This window comes from Orussus abietinus, unplaced genomic scaffold (assembly GCF_000612105.2).
Source record: "Orussus abietinus isolate OABI.00-Male unplaced genomic scaffold, Oabi_2.0 scaffold15, whole genome shotgun sequence".
Lineage (NCBI taxonomy): Eukaryota > Metazoa > Arthropoda > Insecta > Hymenoptera > Orussidae > Orussus > Orussus abietinus.
The window spans coordinates 2,051,709-2,069,519 of record NW_019396010.1 but is presented as its reverse complement, the minus strand read 5'-3'; the positions used below and the strand labels follow the sequence as shown (position 1 = coordinate 2,069,519).

The window sequence follows — 17,811 nt, the reverse complement described above, 5'->3', positions numbered from 1 at the left end:
ACACGTGCGTGTACGTGCATTTTAAGATTTATGTCACGCTATCGGAAGTACCGGTTGAAAGGTTTACCGTTTATGAGATATGTACACGGAATGTGGAAATCACTCAAGGATTGCAACAATTATCCTACTCTATGTATTGTAGGATTACCAGAGAGCGCGGATGCACAGAGCACACATTCTTCATATGTAATACATGTACTATCTTTCTGTCCTTATTTCAACGGATAATTACTACATTTTACAGATTGTCCTTCAAGTTTAACAGATTCTTTTGCTCCGTGTTGCAGCCTAATGTATTCCTCGACGGTGACGGAATTCGAGGACTCGTCGAAAAAGAATTCCTCGGTGGATTTCATGGGAGATAGCGCATCGGTACCAAAAGAGCCCGCGAAACAATCCCTGGTATGGCAGATGATTTTCGGAATCGGTCTGCTCCATTACCTATCGATTTATGCCCTGGTGACCAAATACCACGAGGCTACATTTTGGACCTGGGTCTGGTGTAAGTACACGTTACTAAATGCGACTCACATTTTTCTTCTGAATTCCTCGGAAAGTACGGAATAATCGTACGCTTCCTTCGCTTGACAAATTTCCTTCCGATCGGCACGAAATGCATTTCGTTAAGGTGAAGTGAAACACGTCGAGGAATTTGATCGACGTCGGTTAAAAAGATTCTTCTAATTGTAAGTACCTACGTTCCCGACGTTCGTATTCGTATTGACAGCTGTGTCGAATTATATTCAGTATTGTACTAAATGGCATACTTCATATGTCATTTCCATACAATAATTATGAAACAATCGAAGTAAAACTCTAGAAATCCCCTGGGTTCATGATTTCTGAGGCCCTAACTGCAGAGGAGCCCCCTGCGCCATCTGTGATTTCCTTATCAACTAAATTCTCACTCTGTGACCTCATATTACTATCGTTTTAGCATAGAAACGCATAAGACACTTTTTTTACCTCCACCCCGTCCGAATGCCAGTTTCTCGATTATCAGCGGGTTCTAAATTGTCATACAATTGTCCTGACCCTTTCGTTTCTCATATCAGAGCCTTCGATAATTGTACATTGATCGAAATATGACAGCTCGACGGCATTTCGATTCTGGTGTGGGCTAAGTTAAGAAATTTTTTCCAAAAATCCAAATTTTGAATGTGTCAGGACAATTCTTATGTGATCACATGAGTCAAAGTTTCGGACTGTTTGGTCCAATACCCTTTAAAAAGAAGTGTTTTATTCGTAACTGATTTGAAGGGGGCTTCACTTCACCTTAATTTGCCATGGAATGGTTAGTTTATGTCGAATCTCGGACGACAAACGGAATTGTTAATTTCTGAGCGAGGAAGGGCGAAGACGAAAGAGGCTTTCGGTCTTAAAAGGCTCGTTGACGCTTGTATAGACTCCTGAAGGGGTTGATTCCACCCCGCGACTCTATCCTCGCGATCGAGATGCCCCAAAGAACGGCTGACGCGAATAAGTCGAGACGAGGCCCTTATAAAGTCAAAAGGATTCTCCAAAGAGCTTCTCCGTGATTAATTGGACGGGAGGACGGAGACGATGGCCTCCTCGATGCGATTCTTTTCCTCGGAATTTCCGACGGAAACCTCGCGGTGCTTCGCTATTACCTTTAGGCAAAGAATTCAGAATTCTCCATAGAAGCCCAAAAGGATACGGACGTTCGATGCTGGATAAATAGTATATTAGCCAACAGATGGCGGCGCTGTAATCATCTCTCCATCTCCCTTAATCTTATGGCGATGTATGTGCCCATAATTATGAAAGTGGTCTAAGTCAAAATTAAAAAAAAAATGAGTTTATCAGTTATTTCTCGCCATATTATTTCAAACGAAATTAATTCAATGTAATTTCGAAACAAAAAATATATGACTTAGACCACTTTCATAATTATGGGCACATATAGCGAATTGCACTTTTTCTTTATCTTTATCCCCAATATTCGCCGTTCTATATGCGTCTCTCTTCCTCCCGTATTTGAGATATCGTTGGCTAACACATGCGATCTCTCTTTTACCTCCACTTCTGGTTTGTTAGCCAACTTTTAGAGCATCAAGCGCTAACATAGGATCTGGGCTTCTATGGGATTTCTGAATTCGTTGCTTTAGGCGACTTGCACGGAAATTCTAGTGACCCTAGGAAATTCCCGGGAAAACGGACGAAGGCAGCTTTGAATGAAATAAACTTAACGGATGCCTTTGCATACTTTTTCGGAGCATCCGGAGAATACCAAAGCGGCGGATTCTAATTTTGCAGGTTTTTACAAACGCGTTCTAGAAATTCAACATAAGAGGGCATTACATCGAAAGTTCTTCGGCTTTACAAATTTTTGTAATAGTTAATTAGTTTTGTAAATAGTTAAATAATAATAGATTCTAGGATTCATCGATGACGACTTAAGACGTTTCTTTCTCGTCTTTAGCTACCGTGTACAGAGTCACTGCTGGACTGGGAGTCACTACTGGGTCTCATCGGGGAAAATCTAATTGAGCCTACACATATCTACTGTAATTAATAATAGTTTCTAGGATTCATCGATGACGACTTGGGACGTTTCTTTCTTTGCTTTAGCTACCGGGTACGGAGTCACTGCTGGACTGGGAGTCACCGCCGGGGCTCATCGACTCTGGGCGCATCGCAGCTACTCAGCTAAACTACCTGTGAGAATATTTCTAGCCGTCCTCTTCTGCATCGCAGCTCAGGTAAACGTTTCGAGTTACATTTTCCCATGATCGGTTTCGATCCAACCCAGTAGAGCAAAGGAAAACCGCTCCCGTTTGCCCAGGGCACTTGTCGTCGCAAGTGTCTACATTTACTCGCAATTTTTGCGCCCGGTCATGGGAGCTCGTTTTAACCCTTTGCACTCGTTGACATCCGATCTAGATGTGAAATGTCCCCTCAGAGGGGACAACTGAGTGCAAAGAGTTAAATCGGTACGCCGTACGAGACATACGAGTCGATATCGCGACAATAACGATAAAGGCAACGATCAATGATTCAATTGATCGGTCACTTGGTCCACTTGCCTAGACGGAAATTCATGATGATCATACGACGAGGAAAAATCGATTTATAAACAATTTGCAGACTGTGGAGGAGTCAGCAGTTTACGAAATTTTTCTCGAAAAGACGGAAAGACGAAAAGACGAATAGACGAAAAGACGAAAAGACGAAAAGTCGAAAAGACGAAAAGACGAAAAGACGAAAAGACGAAAAGACGAAAAGACGAAAAGACGAAAAAACGAAAAGATGAAAAGGCGAAAAGACGAAAAGGCGAATTCGCTGGCGTCGCGACACCGCTGGAGCGTATCGCGTCTCCGATTCACGTATTCCGTATATATTATTCGCCGTTTCAGCTTCGATTTGGTCGCGTAACGAGCGCCACGGCCGAGCAACCTCGCGAGCTGCAGCTGCAACTGCAACTGCAGCTTCCCGTTTTCTCCGGTTTCAGCCGATCGAGCGCGCCCCGACGTATCGATGCCTCCCACGAGATCGGCTCGTTCCATTGTAGCCCAGCTGTTTAGGACTTTCGCGAATAAATCCACAAAAATGTGCCTTCTACTGTCCCGGGCAGTTTCTCTGACGAAATTCGTATCCCGAAGCGATCTAGAATCGATGCATGTCCTACCTTTACGATGAACGTTAACCGTTTGAGTCCTGAGCAGCGCAATCGCGCTGTTTAGATTTCATGTCGGAAAATACCAGGACAATTGACCGGTATGGACAACTGACGGTGTTCATAGAGCTATTGAAACAGCCGTATGGCTGTCTTGGTCCTCAATTAATCCTTTGCACTCCAAGCAATTTGGCTACACGCAGGTACTCAACTCCAAGACCTGGCCTTAGGAGTGCAAAGGGTTAAGCGCTGTTGCGTTGTTCGGCATTTTAGACATTGTTTTTTTCAATGGCCCCAGGGACACACGGTTAATCTCGTACCTATTGCTACCAGTTTCAACGAGATCGTACCTATTCGTCCTTAATTAATCCTTTGCACTCCAAGCAATTTGGCTACACGCAGGTACTCAACTCCAAGACCTGAACTTAGAAATGCAAAGGGTTAAGACATCGCTATTGCGTTGTTCGGCATTTTAGACATTGTTTTTTTCAATGGCCCCTGGGACACATGGTTAATCTCGTACCTATCGCCACCAGTTTCAACGAGATCGTACTTATTCGTCCTCAATTAATCCTTTGCACTCCAAGCAATTTGGCTACACGCAAGTACTCAACTCCAAGACCTAAACTTAGAAGTGCAAAGGGTTAAGACATCGCTATTGCGTTGTTCGGCATTTTAGACATTGTTTTTTTCAATGACCCCTGGGACACATGGTTAATCTCGTACCTATCGCCACCAGTTTCAACAAGATCGTACTTATTCGTCCTCAATTAATCCTTTGCACTCCAAGCAATTTGGGTACACACAGGTACTCAACTCCAAGACCTGGCCTTAGGAGTGCAAAGGGTTAAGACAGCGCTATTGCGTTGTTCGGCATTTTTCGACATTGGCCCCAGGGACACACACGGTTAATCTCGTACCTATCGTCACGAGTTTCAACGAGATCGTACCTATTCGCCCTCAATTAATCCTTTGCACTCCAAGCAATATAGTACCAGGAAACTTAGTCCAGACCTAACTGCAAATCGATTGCACCGAACGATTAGCGCACTTGGAAAAATAGTCCTAGTGTGTTTTGATAAATCCGCAACGTCCGAGGTGCAGTCTAGCAGGTGCCTCGAGATTTCCGTCCATTCTCCACTTCCCGAAATCGTCACGTTCCGGTGGTCCATGTTTAGTCGGACCCAGTAACGATCGGGCATAGAAAGTGGAATTAAATGCAAGGGGCTAAAGAAGGCGCTCGTGTAGAAGACGTCTCTACAAAACCGTTCATCCTCCGGTGGCCAATAGAAACTCCCTCTTCCTCCCACCTCCGACAGGGACCTCTCGTCCTCGATCGACTCTTACGATAATCCCCTCGCGATCCAGCCTTAGGGATTGTGGAGCCTTGCGAAATTGTTTCGTTAACGAGTCCTCGCTCGCTCGAGGATCCCAGGGACTTTCCCCCAGGGCCGGTAGTAACGACGTCTCTCTTAATTAAGATAATACGAATAATTGCGGTCGGAACGTAAGAGCAAGGTTGCTCGTCGAATCGGGCACGGATGGACTCCCCCTAGATCCGCGAAAACGTCACCTAGAACCTTGGCCTCGGATTAACTTCCGTTTCATTTTCTTTCCGGTGGAGGAACGTCCAATTCGGAAGATGCGCGTGACCGCCAATCTTTAATTGCACACCCTCTCGAATGGGTTGATTAACCCTTTGGCTACTAAGAGCGCCTAAAGGCGCTCGACGTTAGGGTCAATATTGCCTGCACGGTCAGACGAATTTCGCCCATATGTCGAAATGGCTCCGTGTTCAAAGGTTTAAGGAGGCATTAAGATGATTTAAACGAGTCAGCCTATGTACATATAGAACCTTGGCCTCGGATTAACTTCCGCTTCATTTTCTTTCCGGTGGAGGAACGTCCGATTCGGGAAATGCGCGTGGCTGCCAATCTTTAATCGCACACCCTCTCGAATGGGTTGATTAACCCTTTGGTTACTAAGAACGCCTAAAGGCGCCCGACGTTTGGTTCAATATTGCCTGCACGGTCAGACGAATTTCGCCCAAATGTCGAAATGGCTCCGTGTTTAAAGGTTTAAGGAGGCATTAAGATGATTTAAACGAGTTAGTCTATATACATATAGAACCTTGACCTCGGATTAACTTCCGCTTCATTTTCTTTCCGGTGGAGGAACGTCCGATTCGGGAAATGCGCGTGGCCGTCAACCCCTGCTGCACACCCTCTCGAACGAGTCGATTAAGGAGGCATTAAGGGTCGTGCAGTGGTTAGTTCTCCTAGGTCGTGCACGGTCTTGGTCTCGTCCATCCACCACCAAAATCCACCCTCCACGTTGACCTCTTGCCGGGTTTATGTCCCTCGGTTAATGGAGAACCCTGGAGGCCCTTTGCTTTGATGTCGACGTGATTATGTATCCGGTGATTAATAACGCGGGGAATCGTGATAACTCGTACATATCGAAAGCTACGGAGTGTAAAGTGAAGAACGACAAAGTACGATTATTCGAAACTTTTTGCCATTTTTCTTTTTGCTCCATGGAACGTTTGCATTGCGCATTCGTTCCTAGTTCCACAGAAAAGTATCCTCTCTAACGAGGATAAAGTAACGTCCATGTGTCGAATGCAGGTAAGAAGATCGTTTTACGTTGTGCAGCACCTGTCGACGTGCTCGTATTTCCATCGTTTTAGCATAGAAGCACATAAAACACTTTTTTTGCCTTTATCCCGTTCAAATGCGAGTTTATAGATTACCAGAGTGTTCTAAATTGTCGTAAAATTGTCCTGACCCTTTCGTTTCTCATATCGGAGTATTCGATAATTGTATATCGATCGAAATATGAGAGCTCGACGCCATTTTGGTTCTGGTCTGGGCTGTTAAAAAATTTTGTTAAAAAATCCAAATTTTGAATGTGTCAGGACAATTCTTAGATGATTCTTAGATGATCATCAGTCATGTGTCAAAGTTTCGGACGGTTTGGTCCAATACCCTTAAAAAATAAAGTGTTGTATCGAATCGACTGATTTGAAGGGGGTTTCACTTCACCTCATGGGGCACGTCGCGGTTAATTCTCGCAAGCCGTGTAGGTCTTAGGAGGCCCGGTCTATTTACTCGAAAAACGCCCTCGGAAACTGTACCGGACCTCCTCCGGGGCGCGAGTGTGAGTTTACACGTTCCATGGAAGTTTACTGCGGCCATTGTACAATTCCACCCCTTTCTGGCATGGCCTTTTCCTCCCTCTGCAGCTCCACGTGCACTTGTACGGTTTATTAGAGCGCACATACACACGGACACTCGGATGCCGCGATGCCTTGGAATCTCTCGAGAGTCTGGGGCTTCCTTCGCTTTAATCATCTCAACATTCTTCCAATAGGAAAAACCCGTAATCGTTTCCTAGTATAGGAAATAGTCCATTAAGAAAAGACCCGCGAGAAGCTTAACCTTTTCGCTGGCACGGTGGTCCCATGGGACCTACGCTTGTCTTTTCATTTGGGCCATAGTGGTCACCGGAAACCACCATGAATTTCGTACGAATTTGGTAAATTTGATATTTCATGGCTGTCAAAACCTTCTTTACAGCCTCCATATTAACATTCTCACGTTTGAAATGATTCGACACACCCAGTTAGGAGGAAAGTTTGATAAATGAGACCTCTTAGAGACGATTTTCACAAGTTCCATTTGTTTACAAAAAATGTTGAGAATTTCTATAAACGTAATTTGGTAAATTTGAAATTTCATGGGTGTCAAGACCTTCTTTACAGCCTCCATATTAACATTCCAAAGTTTGAAATAATTCGACACACCCAGTTAGGAGGAAAGTTTGATAAATGAGACCTCTTTGAGACCACTTTCACAAGTTCCATTTGTTTACAAAAAATGTTGAGAATTTCTATAAACGTAATTTGGTAAATTTGAAATTTCATGGGTGTCAAGACCTTCTTTACAGCCTCCATATTGACATTCCTAAGTTTGAAATAATTCGACACACGCAGTTAGGAGAAAAGTTCAATAAATGAGATCTCTTAGAGACCACTTTCACATCACCATAAAGTTTCTGATAAAACGATGCCTTAAGGAGACGACACCAAACCACTAATGTGTTCCAGGATCGGTTCTACAAGTGGATCCGGGACCACAGAACCCATCATAGGTACACGGAGACACCGGCAGATCCACACGACGCGTCTCGTGGGTTCTTCTTCTCGCATATTGGCTGGCTGATGGTAAAACGACATCCAGCCGTGAAACGATATGGCAGTAAAGTCGACATGAGCGACGTACTCGCTGACCCGGTGATACGCTACACCGACAAGTACGTTATGAGATTCATACATCCGTTTCGATTACATTTTTCATTCCCCTCTCGCCTTGCGCTTGCGGCTTACCACAAAGTACTTCAATTGATCATTAGAAACGGACAGACATTTCTCACCTTACATAAGTAACGAAATAATTTATTCCCTCATCTTATATCAACTATAAGTGCAATAATTATCCAGGAAGTGGTAATGATACCTTACGACGCGATAGTCTGTTCTATTATATTGTTACATCGATTAATAACTATCTCTAGCAGTAACATTCTAATTTGTATATTTTCTTCTTCCAGGGTCTACTACCCCTTATCATTTTTCCTGAGCTTCCTCCTGCCTACCCTGATACCAGTGTATTATTGGAACGAAACATGGTACATCAGTTTCCACGCTATGCTTATACGTTATACGATATCGTTGCACTTGACTTTCCTCGTAAATAGCGCCGCTCACCTGTGGGGAAATCGTCCATATGACAGGTAAGCATACCTTCTCCGTATTGCTCAGAATGAGTAATGTTAATAATATAATCCATATTACATGAAGTCTTTCTAATCCTTTATTAAAGCCAGTTAAAAGTCGTTTAAATCTGTTTTCCATGACGTGCATGTTTCAATTGCATTCGCAATGTACGGTGTTATTTTCTGTATAAGCGATGGATATTCCTAGGAATAACTTGATTATTTCCTAGCCGGTGAATTTTTTGTTATGTGAAAACATGAACTACTCCTGTTTCGTGTCAGAAACTTTAATTAAAGATATGGAATTCCCCTTACAGTAAAATGAATCTCGTGGAGAGCCCCTCGGTGGCGTTCGTTTCTGTATAAAGGATGGATGTTCCTAGGAATCACTTGATTGCTTCCTAGCCGGTGAAATTTTGGTTATGTGAAAACATGATCTACTCCTGTTTCGCGTCAAAAACTTTAATTGCAGATATGGAATTCCCCTTGCAATAGAATGAATCCCGTGGAGAACTCCTCGGTGGCGTTCGTTTCTGTATAAGCGATGGATATTCCTAAGAATAACTTGATTATTTCCTAGCCGCTGAATTTGTTATTGTGTGAAAACATGATCTACTCCTGTTTCGCGTCAGAAACTTTAATTGAAGATATGGAATTCCCCTTACAGTAGAATAAATCCCGTGGAGAACCCTTCGATGGCGTTCGTTTCTGTATAAGCGATGGATGTTCCTAGGAATAACTTGGTTATTTCCTACCCGCTGAATTTTTTATTGTGTGAAAACATGATCTACTCCTGTTTCACGACGGAAACTGTAATTGAAGATATGAAATTCCCCTTACAGTAGAATGAATCCCGTGGAGAGCCCCTCGGTGGCGTTCGTTGCCCTGGGAGAAGGATGGCACAACTATCACCACTCTTTCCCATGGGACTACAAAGCAGCCGAGTTAGGAAACTACGGACTGAATCCCAGTACGGCATTTATCGACTTCATGGCCTGGTTAGGGTTGGCCTACGACCTCAAGACCCCCTCCAAAGACGTTATTCACAAGATGTGCCTAAAGAAGGGCGATGGCTCCTGCAGCCTTTGGGGTCGCCATCACATTGGCACAGATTGTACCGATGATAACTGCGAGACTGGTATACATCGAACCTTCAATTCCGTGCAAGAGATTAAATCAAAATGATTCCTTTTACTTTTGCTGTACAAATTAATTTCGAGCCCGTGTCTCGTTACGTTACCTTTACTTTTTTTACATTCTTGTCCTCAGCGCTCAAAGTACCTATATGGCGTTGGATGTTTAGTGTTAAACCAATTTCTCCTTTTTTGTTAATGTTGTCGGGTTAAAAGTACTTTATAGTATCTTACCGTATTACCAAGAGGAAGTGTCAGTATACAAGTAGGTGGACAACGGTGATCACGTGCAGTCTTAATATTTAATAAAATTTATATGTACTGTTTAATCGCGTTCGTATGAAGCCGTTTTAGCTATCGTCAGTAAACGATGTTCATATACGAAAAATGACGATAAAGGCTTTAAATGCGTTTATATGATTGTTATAATGCAATAGTCATACCACGAAGACGTTCGTGGGGTAACGTAAACCTATTGTCACTGCCGTTAATAATAACAGTACCTTTAATAATAGTAACTGCCCTTGTCGTTATGTATTCAATGCCAGAATACATAAATCGGAGTATTATAAAATTGACATACATCTGTCTAACTGAAGAAAATGTTGCGTAATTATATGAATGAAATTTATGTAACTGGAACTCCACACAAGACTGTCAGTACATTTCATTATTCAAGCTAGTATTCATATATAAAAATACTATATACTAGTTTTCGCGGTACCGAATTATTCTGACGACCGAGAAATCCACAATCTTCCTTAAAAATGTATTCAATGTCAGATGTATTAGTGTCCCGTACTCATAAATAGTTTTACCAGTGAAAAGTTACCATTAACGAAGGCTCTCGTTAACGAATCAAACCATTGTAAATACCTTGTAATAAAGAATCGCGCAAGAATATTTGCAATTAACTTAAGATGTATATTCAATGAGGCAGACTCTATATGCAGAAAATGTTTGCATTATATATCCAAAACGTGTAACATCTGATTTTTTTATCCTGACGCCATGTATGTTAAAAAAGAAGATCCTAGGTACAAGAAGATCAACTTTTTTCAAGACGAGCAGACATAAAAATCATTAAACCCATTAAAGTCAACGGGGGATAAAGAAAAACGTCATAAATAAAATATAACAATTAGTTCGAGGTATAAAAGGGATTTTTTTTATCCTGACGCCATGTATGTTAAAAAAGAAGATCCTAGGTACAAGAAGATCAACTTTTTTCAAGACGAGCAGACGTCAAAAGTCATTAAAGCCATTAAAGTCAACGGGGATAAAGAAAAACGTCATAAATAAAATATAACAATTAGTTCGAGGTATAAAAGGGAATTATACGGGAGTATTTACAATATGCCATCGCGTGGGTAAAAGCTGTAACAAACTTTTGATAAACAATGCCATTACCCTCGGACTCGCACGCCCTGTAATTTCCAAACCTTTTACCGTTTCCTCTTTCATTCTCGACATTTCATCCCAGTAAGTTCCTTTCCATTGGTCCAGAGCTTGCTCATTAAGAAGCGGTCATAAAGCCTTGAAAGTACGCTCCAGGGAATCGGGAACAAGTTGTAAGCAATCTCATTACCTCCCATTCTTGTCTTCCATTCTTAATAGAATTCGTTCGTCTGCAGAAAGACACTTTCTTCGCGCATTATGCGTCTTTGTGCTTCTTCTTTCTTAATATCTCCACAAGGACCCTCTTCCCATATTAGACTCATTTCCGCCGACTCGTAATTCGCTTCTTTCGCTAAGTAAGTAACCGTACATAACACCACAGGGAAACTTTAAGACGATATGAAAGGCGCTGAGAAATTTAATCGACGTATATAAATTAAAATTCATCTATACCCTTTTTGGTGGGAACGTCGTTTTGAATACTCAAGTGGTAACATTAGCTGACGCGTCCCCTTACCGACATTTATATTTATGTTTAAGTCTTTTACAGTCCACGTTGAGAATTATACGAAATGAAGCGTTTCATGTGTCATTTCGATAAAGTAATGACGAAGAGATCGACGTAAAACTGTCGAAATCCCAGAATTCATTATTCTAACGACTGTTTAGTACCAACGTCGCCATCTGTGACGTTTAGCTGCAACTAAATTTTTCCTCTAAAACCACGTGCTAGCCTCGCGACGAGCCAGTATTCTCTTGCAATCGTTAGTGAGCGTATTTTCCATATTTTCCCACCTGACTCTGTAATATTTTATTTCTACGGTATTCTAAATTCTTCGAGCTAGATCCTAAAAATCTTTATTTTCGATTCTAAGCCTCCAAGAAGCATAAAACATCGAAAGCGTGCACGGACCACGGTCACGTTGATTCTAGTCCATACTAAATAAATAAATTTTGTATTAAAAATGAAACTTTGTGAGTGTCAGGACCTATTTTAGGGCCTCCATATTCCTGTGGTAAAATTTGAAACGAATCGGGTACCCTTCAATTTGAAGAATACTTTCCCTAACGATTTAACTTCTCAGATATATATGATCCGATATCTAGATTTTATATTTCCTTTACTTTTAAGGTGATATGATACAGTTAACAACTATATATATCTGAGAAGTCAAATCGTTGGGGAAAATATTCTTCAAATTGAGGGGTACCCAATTCGTTTCAAATTTTACCACGGGAATATAGAGGCCCTAAAGTAGGTCCTGAAACTCCCGAAACGATCATAGGCTAATATAAAGGATTAATTATTAAATTCAAAGGTAATAAAAAAAGGTAAAAGAAAATAACGTAATGCAAAAATAAAAGCCTTAAATGTAAAGGAAATATAAAACCTAAGTAACGGAAAGTTCAAGAGGGATCGAAAATAATTCTCCAGCATCTAAAATATCGAAACCCTCAACCCGTTCGCACGTTCTTTTCCCGTAATGTCTTATCCTGGTCGTTGTACCTCCACTATCGGAAACCGGACGCGATTCCGCGGGGACGCATCTTCGGAAATCCGATTACTGACTTCGTTCTTCAATCTTTTCCATGAGATGGGAGGAAGAGGTTCCTTTGTTCGTCCGTCTATTCCATTCCCATCCACCGCATTGCCGACCCTTTGAGGAGATCCCGTAAAATGTCTCATGGATCATTCGGGTAGATCCGCGTACTCGCGGCATAACTGCATCTGGTTTAAACGAACGTAGCATTGTTAGCTCGAAGGAAGAATCGGGAGCAGAGCGGAGCTAATCCCATACCGAACGTTCCTCGGATCATTTTTCCTTCTGCCCTTCCATTTCATTCGGCGAAGCAGAAATGGACGGGGAAATAAATCACGGATAGTGAAACGCGAACGACTTCGCAATGCCGCACAAAGAGAAATTGATCAAAGGTCTTTTACGGCATGTATAGAAGAAATAATAACGAATGATCTTTTATATCTATGGGAAAATATTTCTACTTCGTGCAATGGTGATTTTATTTTTTACTAATTTCCCAATCGTTTCGAGCGTTGCTATTCCGTAGTGCAGGCTCGCGGAAACGCGGTTGGAAACGGAACGATGCGGTTGTAATCTGAGTTTTTTTTTAGTAATACATCATCAATACACATGTAATTTTTATTAGTAATACGTCAAACACGGGTACGGAAGTCGACGTATGATCAAACGTTACTTCCAGTGTCGATCATTGACTCCATCGGAAAAGTACATACACTGCAACGGTTTCTTTCTTCGTGTACGGATGAAAATAATTTGATTATAATTACTATGGTAACATGATAGGTCTTTTACGGTCTATATAGAAGAAAAATGATAAGGAATGATCTTTTATATCTATGGGAAAATATGTCGACCTCGTGCAATGGTGATTTTATTTTTTACTAATTTCCCAATCGTTTCAAGCGTTGCCATTCCGTAGTGCAGTCGATTTCCTCTACAGTTTTGTTATTGTGCTCTTTTCTTTATATATATATATTGCAAACATTTTTCGTGTTTTTCCTATACCAAATAAAGGGTCCGATAATAATCGTAAAGTAAAAAATGTATTTTTATTATATGTTTATAAATTAAAGAATATAATTTCGATCCGTGTATATAAATTATTGAAACTAAATACGTCATTGAGATTTTCAAGAAATATTTTACATATCTTCAAATGAAATCTACGAGGCATCTTGAAAAATCTGTCGCTAGAGATATGTAGCAAAGATTGCAAAAAATATTTAGAAAATATTCTGCGCTACTAGGGTATAGTGGCGCTTCGTAAAAGAATATCAGGCGGAAGCCACTATAGTGGCGCTTCGTAATTAAAGCGACCCGAGCGCGTATAGTCGATCAGTGGAGGGTTTTCGAGGGAAATCGAAATCCTTTTCCGAAGCTCTGCCCGGACTGCGTTTCCTTTTAATCGACCGTGCCTCCTGATTTTCACTTGTTTCATCGAAGCGGCAAAGAAGGGAGGAAAATATGCAGTGGACCGACGAGAAAGAGGAAGAGAGCCGAGAGGGCGCGACGGAAACGAGCTCGAGACGAGGAGGGCGAGTAATTAAAACGGGCCAGTGAGAAATGCCCGCGATAAATCCCGCCGCCGGGACATTTATACTCGAATATAAATGATTTACCTCGAGAAAAGGAGAAGTTCGAAAGACTTTCGGAGCGTGGCTCGAGCGCAGCTTGGGAACGAGTGGGCCTTCCTTCATTTTTCGAATAAGAAGCTCCAAGTTGCGCGCCCCGTTCCCTGTCAGGACCAGGTTACGCGTCCTGGATATGCAAAGGGTAGAACCTTCGCTTCCGGTTGGAGGAGCAGCCCAGAAGGTGATTTTTTTATTCCCCCCCTCTAGTAGCACAAAACACCTGTCCTATATTTTCTATATATTTAACGAATATCCTACATTTTGTAAATATTTACCAGACATTTGAAATGTTTGCAAAACGTTCACTTTATAATATTTGTGTAATATTANCGTGTTTATAAATTATTGAAAGTAAATGTGTCATTGAGATTTTCAAGAAATATTTTATATATCTTCAAATGAAATCTACGAGGCATCTTAAAAGATCTGTCGCTTGAGATATTTAGCAAAGATTACAAAGAAATATTTAGAAATTATTCTATGCTATTAGGGCCTGGACGGAGATAACAGACAAGCGAGTTTCGTCGCAAACTTCTCAACACACCCTTCGAGCTAATAGCGGCAAATGATCCGTCTCTGGGAAACAATTAATTTGCACTTCTAGCATAGCGCAACATTGCTGATACATTTTTCCTCTTTCTGTGGGAACAATCGCACCGCTAACAAAAAGATTTACATCGAACGTAGATGTAACCAATGGAGAGGTTCCTTTGGAAGAAACTCCTTCTTAAATTAACAAATAAATTCACAGCAACGTACACGATTATTCAAGCAAGTAAAATTCCTTGTTACGACCGAATACATTTCCTAAGCGTGCAGAGAATTGTGGAGAAAACGGGTGTTCGATGTAAAGAAAGTACACCGACAACTAGAAATTCATTGAACCAAAGAAATATTTCTGTTAACAGTACCAAAGAAATACTTAGTTAATTCTCAACGAATAATTATTTGACTCGACCTCAAATAAATTATCATAATTTCGAAAGAAACGTCGTATCCAGTTTATTCGACTTCATTTCGGTGAAATAATAACTCTTTGAATTAACCAACTATTTCTCTGGCTCTGTTCGCATAAATTTCTTTCTCAGGGTAGGATCCCCATTTACGGGGATCGTGGATAGAAAATCTTCTTCGATTCTTGTCACTGTAGGAAAGAGACATATAAAAAAAAAACTATAACACGGAAGAGTGTCCTCGCGTCGGTCCATCCCTCCAACTCTTTGGATATTTACTCCCCTACCACCCCATCCCCTAAATTTCCCGGGTCGTCCAGAGAGATAGGCGTTAGGGGTAGCATCGATTTTCCGATCACTTTTTATCCTCACGTGTCCCTCTCTTAGTCTATACCGGAGATCAGGTGAACGGGAAAACGGGATGTCGGCGGACGGCTAAAAGGATGGACCTCTCGCGCAAAGATGGATTACGTGTACTTGGTAATAAATATGCGGCCTGTCACGGTCGCGAGCAGACCGCCAACCTGACGCATCGTTTGCTCCACGTGTACTGTCCTGGGTACATTGATTCAATGTCAGCCGCGGATATCGATGCAACTTCCGCATGCGACGACCGGATCCTACGTCTACTCTATTACAATCGCGATGTCACTCTTGTAAAAGCCGTCACGCGTCAAAGTGTCGAAAGCAAAAAATGTGCGAAATAGTGATCGAACGTAAATTTCGTTCCACCTTGTGCTGGAAAAAAAACATATGGAGACTATCTCACGAAAATACGTATTACGTTTAAACTTAAACGTTATCGATGCAACTTCTACATGCGACGACCGGATCCTACGTCTACTCTATACAATCGCGATGTCACCCGTCAAAGTGTCAAAAACGAAAATGGCACGAAATAGCGATTGAGCGATGAGTAAATTCGGTTCCACCTTGTGCTGGAAAATAAACCTATGGAGGCTATCTCACGAAAATACGTGTTACGATTAAACTTAAACACTATCGATGCAACTTCCTCATGCGACGACCGGATCCTATGTTTATTCTATACAGTCACGACGTCACTCTTGTAGAATCCGTCACCCGTCAATGTGTCAAAAACGAAAATGGCACGAAATAGCGATCGAGCGATGAGTAAATTTGGTTCCACCTTGCGCTCGAAAAAAACTTATGGAGGCTATCCCACGAAAATACGTGTTACGTTTAAACTTAAACGTTTAACTACTTCCATAAAATGATGGTAATTCGGTTTATTAGAGCGTTGAATCCCCGGTATGACGCTAGAATTTATGTTTGCAAATTTAATGTTCGTCGTCGCCGTGCTAACAAACGACCGGACACTCGTCTAAGATTACATGCGCGATAAAGGTACTGACAAACGTATACGGGGACATTACAAAGTGGAAGAATGAAGAATAGTAAAAACGACATGTGTACTTCCCGCAGATGCCCATTTGAGAAGAATTGAACGAGCACTAAACCGTAAAAATTGGTCTCACATAAATTATTGTTAAACTACCGAGTAGTTACCATTCTCTGCAGATGTTATAACTTAATTAACACATTCCCGGCCGGCAAATTTTTTCCGTTTCAAGTACTGAGTACCGGCGAAAATAATGAAATTCTGAAACTGGTATTGTGTATCGTTATGAATGTGATTCACGTCAGCGGCAATCAGGAATAGAATTTAAAATGACGTGAATTCACGTCAGCAGCAACCAGGAATAGAACTTGATAAGACGTGAATTCACGTCAGCGAATGTGTTAAAAGAAAAGATGCAATTCCAGAGTGATAAGAGCATTCGCTGGAATGGACCACCGCGTCGATCTTGCGATTCGGAATCTCGGTGGTCCATGAAGCGAGATAAATATAATTCACTCTATAAGTGCATCTAAGGGGGAGTCGAGAGGATGTACACGAAACGAGTGAAGGCATTAGCGAAAATGGTGAGTGGCATTGTCTCGATGGTGTGTTTCACCCCTGACGAGTCTGTCTCTGTAGCAAGACGTCCATTAGTAACTCATCCCTGCCGAATGGGATCTCTGGCCGTATAACCCATATCCCGGAACAAATGGCTCTTGAGTCTATGCTTCGGGAGATTCGGGTGTAATGGCCCGATGTTCCAAAAGGATCGAGTATTACCCGGAAACCTCTTACGTCTCTCGCGGATGTACCGATCCGAATTAATTTCTACTTCATGACCTGTGAAACAATCGCCCATTAACGTGCACGCGAGAATTACGTTTCCCGATACTACCCTAGTAGCACAAAATATTTCTCCTATATTTTCTACATATTTAACCAATATCGTACATTTTGTAAATATTTACCAGACATTTGAAATATTTGCAAAACGTTTACTTTAGAATATTATCCCTGTAATATTTATATAACATTACCTCCATGTGTTTTCATAATATTTTTCTACCAGTTATACAAAACATTTCGTTTGATTTTAATACAGGTATTTTTTAAATATTATCTGTCGAATACATGATAAATGTTTTAGAAATATTTCAAATCAAAATCACACGTTTTGCTCCCATAATGAAATAGCGGAGCGAAAATATTAGACAAATTTTTTGGTACCAAATGAAGTGTCCGATAATAGTCGTGAAGTAAAAAATGTAATTTCTATATATGTTTATAAATTATTGAAACTAAATATGTCATCGAGATTTTCAACAAATATTTCAAATATCTTCGAATGAAATCCACATGAAATCTTAAAAAATGTGTCG

General features: G+C 41.3%; 1 protein-coding gene across 1 annotated transcript; it reads left to right on the top strand.

Annotated features, from left to right (window-relative positions):
• The first annotated feature begins 291 nt into the window (after positions 1 to 291).
• Positions 292 to 10,444, top strand: LOC105700092 (acyl-CoA Delta(11) desaturase). Its single transcript, XM_023434421.1, has 5 exons — positions 292 to 502; positions 2,593 to 2,723; positions 7,746 to 7,951; positions 8,249 to 8,431; positions 9,256 to 10,444. Exons 1-5 carry the CDS (start codon positions 292 to 294, stop codon positions 9,596 to 9,598), a joined length of 1,074 nt encoding a protein of 357 aa, XP_023290189.1. The 3' UTR covers positions 9,599 to 10,444.
• The last annotated feature ends 7,367 nt before the right edge of the window (positions 10,445 to 17,811 follow it).